The sequence below is a fragment of the Physeter macrocephalus genome, chromosome 20 (genome assembly GCF_002837175.3).
Source record: "Physeter macrocephalus isolate SW-GA chromosome 20, ASM283717v5, whole genome shotgun sequence".
Classification (NCBI taxonomy): Eukaryota; Metazoa; Chordata; class Mammalia; order Artiodactyla; family Physeteridae; genus Physeter; species Physeter macrocephalus.
Window position 1 is genome coordinate 56,284,902 of NC_041233.1, and position 9,263 is coordinate 56,294,164.

The 9,263-nt window shown below is 45.6% G+C and overlaps 2 protein-coding genes across 3 annotated transcripts in view; one reads left to right on the forward strand and one right to left on the reverse strand.

The window, feature by feature from the left end:
• Positions 1–6,998, forward strand: part of ABCC2 (ATP binding cassette subfamily C member 2) — a 68,481-nt gene extending 61,483 nt beyond the window's left edge. Inside the window, exons 30-32 of the mRNA XM_007108787.3 lie at positions 2,131–2,297; positions 4,725–4,919; positions 6,252–6,998. Coding sequence (XP_007108849.1) covers positions 2,131–2,297; positions 4,725–4,919; positions 6,252–6,381 — 492 coding nt within the window. The 3' untranslated portion in view covers positions 6,382–6,998. The remainder of the gene's footprint in view (positions 1–2,130; positions 2,298–4,724; positions 4,920–6,251) is intronic.
• Positions 1–9,263, reverse strand: part of DNMBP (dynamin binding protein) — a 148,145-nt gene that overhangs the window by 10,448 nt on the left and 128,434 nt on the right. Inside the window, exons 16-17 of one of the 2 annotated variants that reach the window (XM_028482043.2) lie at positions 5,428–5,537; positions 2,876–3,816 (exon numbers count right to left, since the gene is read on the reverse strand). In XM_028482043.2, coding sequence (XP_028337844.1) covers positions 3,697–3,816; positions 5,428–5,537 — 230 coding nt within the window. In that variant the 3' untranslated portion in view covers positions 2,876–3,696. Of the gene's footprint in view, positions 1–2,875; positions 3,817–5,427; positions 5,538–9,263 lie in introns of those variants that run through there. The other variant, XM_028482042.1, reaches the window with a different exon arrangement.

Sequence of the window (9,263 nt, forward strand, 5' to 3'; positions counted from 1 at the left end):
GGTGTGGAGAGTGACCTGTGCTCGCACACAGGCTTCTTGGTGGCGGCAGCAGCAGCCTTAGCGTCTCGTGCCCATCTCTGGGGTCTGCGCTGATAGCCGTGGTTCGCGCCTGTTTCTGGAGCTCCTTTAAGCGGCGCGCTTAATCCCCTCTCCTCGCGCACCAGGAAGCAAAGAGGGAAGAAAAAGTCTCTTGCCTCTTCGGCAGCTCCAGACTTTTCCCGGACTCCCTCCCGGCCAGCCGTGGCGCACTTGCCCCCTTCAAGCTGTGATCACGCCGCCAACCCCAGACCTTTCCCTGGGATCCGACTGAAGCCCGAGGCTCAGCTCCCAGCCCCCGCCCGCCCCGGCGGGTGAGCACACAAGCCTCTCGGGCTGGTGAGTGCCGGTCGGCACCGATCCTCTGTGCGGGAATCTCTCCGCTTTGCCCTCCGCACCCCGCTGCTGCGCTCTCCTCCGAGGCTCCGGAGCTTCCCCCTCCGCCACCCACAGTCTCCGCCCGTGAAGGGGCTTCTAGTGTGTGGGAACCTTTCCTCCTTCGCGGCTCCCTCCCACTGGTGCAGGTCCCGTCCCTATTCTTTGTCTCTGTTTATTCTTTTTTCTTTTGCCTACCCAGGTACGTGGGGGGTTTCTTGCCTTTTGTGAGGTCTGAGGTCTTCTGCCAGCGTTCGGTGGGTGTTCTATAGGAGAAGTTCCACGTGTAGCTGTATTTCTGATGTATCTGCGAGGAGGAAGGTGATCTCCGCGTCTTACTCTTCCGCCATCTTGCCTGCTCTCCGTGCATCTTCTTCTTGATGTGTGCTCATTTGGTGGCGTCATTTCTGCTGTCTACCTGGGATACCTAAGCCATATTGCTTCCAGAACTTACAAAAATAAGTTTTACATTTTTTGGTAGTATGCTTGTGTGATTGTATCTAACCAGTAGGTGGCAGCAACACAGCAGAAGTCAAACGGAGCAGATGATTATTTAGCATTTCTGTAGCCCATCAAGGTTCGCAGGACCTTTGCAATCAGCATTAGCAGTTTTGCTGCTGAAGCTTGAAACTATGAAGCTTTGTACTCCCCATGTGATATGGTTAAAAGAGAGGGGAGGGAATCTGTGGCAATTTTTTGCCAATAAGCGGAATGGTTAGTGCATCAGCCAGAAAGTCTTCCCTGCAGCTTCCTCTCCGGACCCTTCCAAACAAGGACTGCCGTGGAGGCTCTTGGGGTATGTGGGTCCTCATCAGAACCTGTCCTCTGCTTGCTGCAGCCAAGTCTCTGGGGTGGCTTTGGTCTATCTGGTGTTTGCTCCCTTTGTTACACTCTTCAGCCTCTTCAAGAGAGTAAGAAATTCTTCTCTTGTTAACTATATGACCCCTTCCCCTACCTGCCCCTGATCCCTCCACCTCCAAACCATGAGTTTTCATTTGGGGGTGTGGGACGTTCCTCTCATCTTTTTAAGGGATGCTGAGGCAAACTTGGAAATCCATAAATGAATTTCAGAATGAAAAACAACAACAAAACCAAGGACTCCTCTTAATGCTGTGTTCAGCTCCCCGTGTTTAGCTCAAAGCCTTCAGCAGGGAAATCTTGGAGAAACTGGACCACTGACTAACCAGCTTTCCATCTCAGACCAGTCCTGCTCACTTTCTTGGCCACAAAGAATTACTGGTTCCTTTTCTTTTTTTAAAAAAAATTTAAATATATATGTGTATATGTATATATATAAAAAGCAAGATGTTTATTTTTTTATTTATTAAAAATTTTTTAAAAATTTTATTTTTGTCTACATTGCTGCATGGGGGCTTTCTCTAATTGTGGTGAGTGGGGGCTACTCTTCATTGCGGTGTGCGGTCTTCTCATTGTGGTGGCTTCTCTTGTTGCGGAGCATGGGCTCTAGGCACGTGGGCTGCAGTAGTTGTGGCGTGTGAGCTCAGTAGTTGTGGCTCGCAGGCTCTAGAGTGCAGGCTCAGTAGTTGCGGCGCATGGGCTTAGTTGCTCCGCAGCATGTGGGATCTTCCCGGACCAGGGCTCAAACCTGTGTCCCCTGCATTGGCAGGCGGATTCTTAACCACTGTGCCACCAGGGAAGTCCCTACTGGTTCCTTTTCTGACATTAGCCCCAGTAACTCCCTCGTCCCTTGACTTGCAGGATCCCATCCTGTTCTCTGGGAGCCTGAGGATGAATCTAGACCCTTTCAACAACTACTCAGACGAGGAGATTTGGAAGGCCTTGGAGCTTGCTCACCTCAAATCTTTTGTGGATGGCCTGCAAGCTGGGTTGTCCTACGAAGTGACAGAGGGCGGTGACAACCTGAGGTAATGTTTCATAACCCACTTCCCCCACAGGCTGTGGAGGAGGTGAGGGGACCACTACTTTTGTTACTCATGCATGGTGGCACCTGGCATCAAAGAATTTTCACTCTCCAGGTCTAATTCCTAATGCGTAAAACGAACCTGTTGTGAAGATTAAAATAGATGTGAATGTGCTTGGAAACTCTTGAAAACCTTTGTCAGTAAACATACCCTCACAGGACATTACAAACATGAGCTTGCAGATCCCACCATTGTGCGGGTTTTCAGCTGTGCTCTGCAATCAGGCTGAAAACAATCCCCATGCCTGGTCCAGTCCCAGAGAGTCTGATGTAACTGATATGTGGCATTGCTGGAGATGGGAGTTCTAAAGGATCCCCAGGGGTTGTTACGGGCACCTCAGTTTGAGAAGCCCTCATCTAAGGAGCACGTGGATGATGGAGATGTGCTGTCCGCAGGGTCCTTGGAACACCATAAACCAGCACAAAGACTCTTTTGGCTTCACAGTTCTTGTTACCTTTTCAAAGTGTTTCCTCCTATGTTGACACTTCACATTTTCTGTCAGTTAACAAGTTGGCCTGGCATTTTCCCTACAACAACCTCTTTTTTCCCTCCACACACCGATGGTCACCTCTGTCAAAGCTGGTGGCTCAGGGGCCGGCCTTGCTGCAGCCCTTGTGCCTTCAGAGTGGTGGGCAGGGCATGGACCATTAGCAGTTGGAGCTCAGAAGGGAAGCCTCAGTAGTTCAATTAATGGACCTGCTGCTCTGGCATCACCTGGGAGCTTGTTATAAATGCAGAATCTCAGGCTCTATCCTACTATTCAGAATCTGCCCTTTAGCAAGAGTCCCACGTAATTTGTGTGCACATTACAGCATGAGATGCACTGCCTAGAAGGCTGAGTCTTAAGTAGGCTGCACGCTAGAATCACTCGGGAAACTTAAAGTCGCAGTGCCCGGGCTGTACCCTAGGCTGGTTGAATCAGGGCCCCAGGTGATTTCAGTGTGTAGCCCCAGGGAACACTTGCGAGCCTTGGTAGAGAACACCAGCATGTTTGTTTTCCCTCGGCGACAGATCTAGGAACTAGCAGGACTGAAGCAGGTCTTCAGGCCTATTAAAAAGGCCATTCAAACATTCAGTCAACATATATTGAGCACCTACCGGAAATACAGAGGAAAATGCCATAGACCCATCCATGCCCTCCTAGCACTTACAGTGTGATGGAGAAGACACACCTCATGTGAGTCAATTCTGTGCAGTAAATGCTGCAGGTGTGCAGGGCCATGTGGGCAGGATGTGATAGGGGCCTAAGAACAGAATCACACTATCCTCTGTGCATGCTGGGAGACACTAACCTGGCATTACCAGCACCTTGATTTCAGACCTGGTGTGGGGCTGTTGAAACCTAAAATTCTCTGAGCAGAGACTGGAGATCAGTCAGCTTCAGGAGAGTCAGCAGCTGAAAGCCAAACGGATGCCTCAGCAACAGCCTGTTACTATGAAGTCCAACTGAACCAGGCGGGAGCTGGGAAGCGTTAAGTAAATAGTTTTTCAGTGTCTCTGTTCTTACATTACAGAGAAAAACTGGAAGTTCATCTTGGGTGACTTCCCATCTCCTGCATAAATTTTCTTACAGAGAATTACAGAACTTTAGCCACCCCCTGTTTAATACGTTCCCTAATGGCCACAGCAGGAAAGAGCAATTCCAAATTCACGAATATTTCCTCCACATCATTTCCCAAAGCTTCTTTATGTAAGTAAGAAGTCCAGCCTTCAGTACTGGCTTTTAGCAATTTAAAGTGATTTGCATTTTACAGGCATATTTGAATTCCACAAACATTGCATCTCACACCAAGACATCATGTTCATTAGATTGCAATGGTTTCTAATCAAGGGAGAAGGCCTTGAACAAATAATTAGCCTTGAGACTAGAATTACACATTAAAATAACAAATGGATTTGCTAAGGCCACTAAGAAATGCCACTGGGGCATTCTCATGCGGTTTCACCCTATACCAATGGTGTCAGGTCAAATACTGCTGAAGTGGTGTACTGAGATATCACTGTAGCTAAATGCAAAGCACTTCCGGGGCTAGTGTTTTCCAAACTTGTTAAACATGAAAATCTCCTGGGGTGTATTCAAAATACAGGTTCCTAGGCTCCTCCCCATTCTGATTGAGAGCAGGGCCCAGAAATAGGAATTTTTAAATTAAGTACCTGTGGTGGGTCTTCCAGTTAATTGAGAAAATTTGGCAAACACTGCCCTTGGTAACAATAAACAGCTAGTGGAAGAGGCCAAGGCATTCTAGGGGAATTTGGAAGTGTGGGTTTTGAAAGTCTGATCTGGAACATGAAATCTGCCCCTCCAACCCCCAACCCAGGTTATTCCTTGGTCCTTAGGGGCTAACGCTTTGTTTCTTCCACTGGCTGCAGCATAGGGCAAAGGCAGCTACTGTGCCTGGCCAGGGCTCTGCTTCAGAAATCCAAGATTCTGATCATGGACGAGGCCACTGCTGCGGTGGATCTAGAGACAGATCGCCTCATCCAGACAACCATCCAAACTGAGTTCTCCCACTGCACGACCATCACCATTGCCCACAGGCTGCACACCATCATGGACAGTGACAAGTGAGTCGGGGGACAGAGCTCGATAGCCACGGCTTAACCCGTTGTCAACAGCGATATCATCAGCCGTGAGGTCTCTTTACAGAAGGTTTAACTACCCTCATTTTATTGATGAAGAAATGGAGGCTGAGAGATTGCAAGTAATTTGCCCAAAATTATACATCAAGCTAATGAAGGCCAACAGGGTTAAGGGAACTGTCTTGAAGGTAAAATGGGAAACTGTGTAACTATTAACTGAGTATGGCGGGTGGAGGCCCAAGCCAGGAGTCATATATATTGCTCCATAGACCTTCCCAACTAAGCTGGGTCTCAGCTGCTCCCCCGTAAGCAGAAGCTTTCTGTTCCTTCTAACTCTGACAATCTGACAATTCAAAATGGGCGGGGCTCAGTAATCTTAAAACTGAAGAGAAGAGGCTCCCTTTTTTGACCAAGGGGAAGGCTCCCTTTTTAAATCAATGTATCCTTAAACAATGTGTATCCTTAAAAAAAAGAAAAAAAGAAAAAAACTTACGTAAATAGTGTAAGAATATATGCAGTATAAGTCTATTTTGTTCAGTATTCCACATGGATTCCGTGTTGATGCAGATAGCCGCAGTTCAGTCATTCTCGCTGCTTTGTAGCCTGGTATGAATAAACATACTGTTATCGTATTGGTTACCTGGACCCGCGCTGGTGTCCTAGCCTAAAGACCCCTCGTCTTGGCCAGGGACCTTCTTTTTCCACTCAGATTCACACAGCCAATAACAAAACTGATGCTAAGACTTTCCAGCACAAGCTTTCTTCAATGGCCAAAGAATGGAGAAGTGGGAATTAGTTCACAAATCAACATTCTCAACCCGATTTGGGCGGAGACACCATTTATATAGGAGGGTTGAGGGGAAGAGGGAGGGAATTGGAAAGAGTGGGAGGAATATTTATGACTAATCTGAGAAGAGGGGTGTGGTTTGGACGGAAACTGATGCAACCCTGCTTTTCAGTCCTTGTATGGGCTTTTCCGGTTGTTGTCATGGCAATTGTTCACATCATGGTGCTGGTAGGTGTCTCATTTAGCATGCTAATATATTACAATGGCATAATGAGGCCCAAGGTCTACTGGAAATCAAATCTTCCACCACCTTGGGCCTAGTTTGTTCTAACCAGTTCTTGTTTTTCTCTTTGCAGCTTCCTCCTGAAACTTTAGATATGAGCACTTGGTTTCCATTTGAGGGAGGGGCCAGGGGTATGATTCTGGGGCAACAGCCTTGGTAACAATATCGAGACTTAGTTCTGGTTATTATAAATGCCAAGGTTTGAGACGCTGCTTTCTAAGACTTCTCTCTTTCTTTTTTGTTTCAGGGTAATGGTCCTAGACAATGGGAAGATTGTAGAGTATGGCAGCCCTGAAGAACTGCTGAAAAACACTGGCCCCTTTTATTTTATGGCCCAAGAAGCTGGCATTGAAAATACGAACTGCACAGCATTCTGACAGCAAGTCTTACAGGTTAGAGAAGTAGGGTCATTCCTTATTTTTTGTGAAGCATATCATACATATAAAAGTGTGTGTAAAATGTATGTTTTAAATAAGGATTGTAAGTGAACACCCACGTCCCTGCCAGCCAAGATTTTTTTTAATGAGTATTACCAGCTACATCAGAAAACCCGATGATCCACTTTGATCGTACCTCCTTGCTACCCACCCCCCACAAAAAGCACCACCATCCTAATTTTTGTGATAATTATTCCTTTGCTTTTTGTTTTAGTTTTACCACTTTCCTTAAACAACATGTACCATTTTTTTAGCTTATGTGAATGGCCTGACTCATACTGCATGTATTCTTCTATGACTTCTTTTGTTCAATATTATATTTGAGATTCATCCACGTCGATGCGTGAGGCTGGTTCATTCTCACTGCTCTGTAGTACAGCAGTGTGTGAAAACGCCAGTTTATCCAATTTAGGTTGGTCAGCAGTGGGGTTATTTCCAGGCTTTGTTGTTTTTCCCTGTTATGAACAGTACTGCTATGAACATTCTGGTACATAACTCCTAAGATACATGTGTAAGAGTTTCTTTAGGCATAACGTAAAGGAATGGGAGGTGTGCATATGTTTAAATGCATATAGTAGGTAACGCCAAACTGTTAATGCCAATTCAAAACATTTTTGTCAATCTGATGAGTATGAATTGGTATCTCCTTGAGGTTTTTAAATGCATAGTTCCCTGGTTACCACTGAGGTTTCCGTATGAGGTGTTTGCTGGTTCTTGTTCACAGTGCTTTATTTCCTTGGATACCTTGTGAATGTTTACCTTAAGTTGCTCAATCTCCTTAGCATTTTTTAAAAAACTGAAGTATAGCTGATTTGCAATATTGTGTTAGCATTTTACCTGTGGACATTCTTTGAGGCCTGAGTTGAATCTGAGCTCTCTTAAGAGGACTTGTGAAAGCTTCTGCCTGCCACCTGGGGGCATTACCCAGAACCAATTTGAATTAAATACTTCACTAAGGGGTTTCAAACCTTACAGTTAGTGGGACTTCAGACGTGCAAGAGCCAGCTTGTGGTTTAGAGAATCTCAAGGGAACTTCTTCCCCTTGATCTAGCAGCAGGTTGGAGATGGGTTTATTCTTCACTTACTTGTATACCACAGTACAGCCCTTTCGGGCTTGGGTTCGTCAGAGGGTCTCCTGTAGCTTCTCCATCTTTGGCAAGCCTTGGCGTTCTCTCTTGCCTTAGTATACTCTGTTGTCCACTAAGGTCAAGGTCTCCAGGTTTCAGAAGTCACCCTAAGCCTTGACCCTTCTTCTCCTTCCAGGGTTTCTTGTGTCACATTGTTTTGGGTTCAGCATATTCCTTACCTCCATTTCAGTGATGCAGTTATGAAAGATTTTTATTTATTCATCACTGTAGCTATTTGTTGAATGAGATGCTCAGAGACTTAAACTTCCTAAATGAGGGGCTTACACAGCTGCAAGGCAGGATGAGGAAGGGACTTGTTTCCTCCTATTTGCTCTATTCCCATCAGCATCACTCTAGCAATGTTGGTCTCCCCACAGTGGCAGTTTTTCTGATACTCACAAAACCAGTGTGGTCTTGCCAGCACCAGCGGAGCAGCGCCCCCTTCTGGGAAGTCTGGGTTTCAGTTTCAGTTTTAGTGACAACAGCCTCTTCCCTTTTGTTCCCGTGGCCCTAACTGTGATGTTTGCTTTTGCCCTTGCTAGCTCTCTGATACTTGTTTTCCTTTGGCCCTTTCTTCAACGCCTATTTAATGATTCTGTATATTGTTCTGTTAAAATAACCTGTGGTTTTTGTCTCCTGACTAACCGAACAGATACAACCTTGGAGATAATCCAGTTCCAGTCCCTTATTTTTCAGATAAGCACCAGACTGAGAACGGTTATATGATATCTGGAGTCAAAACATGAATGTTTATGGTAGAGCCAGGGCCAGAAACCAACTTCCTGATTTGATCTAATGATTTCTTCTTTTTCCTATAATGGGAGAGGGTTTTCGATCTACCTTCTCCTGTGGATGCAGATGAAGAGAGGGGAAACGTTATCTTTTTCTCAGTAGTGATGACTCACATCCAGTGAAGGTGGAGGGAACCAGAACCAGCCTGGATCCAAAACTTTGATGATGACTCCTCCCCTCCAGATCTTCTGTTGGCCCAAGACCCGGGTAACCCAATCCAAACCATGGACCACTTACAACATGATCGCTCTTTCCTACTTTCCTTCTGAGGTCCGCTTTGCTGCTTATCCTTAAAGCATTAAGATGTCCCTATGTTTTTGTCCTTGACCCCCCAGTTCCTCCATATTTTCTCTGTAATAGATTTCATACACTCTTGTGGTTTCAACTTCTACACGTACGATTCTCATTTCTAGCCTCTTCCTCTGCTCCAGTTTTGAGATTCATATATTCAGTTGCTTCTGATATTATCACCTGGATATCCTTCAGGTGTCTGACATGCAAATCACCCTACTTTGACAGACCTGTCTACTTTTTTTTTTTTTTAAGAGCAGGTTCTTCTTAATTCTCAATTTTATACACATCACTGTATACATGTCAATCCCAATCGCCCAATTCATCATACCACCACTACTACCCCGCCGCTTTCCCCGCCTGGTGTCCATACGTTTGTTCTCTACATCTGTATCTCAATTTTTGGCCTGCAAACCAGTTCATCCATACCATTTTTCTAGGTTCCACATGTGCGTTAATATACGATATTTGTTTTTCTCTTTCTGACTTACTTCACTCTGTATGACAGTCTCTAGATCCAACCACGTCTCAACAAATGACCCAATTTCGTTCCTTTTTATGGCTGAGTAATATTCTATTGTATATATGTACCACATCTTCTTTATCCATTCA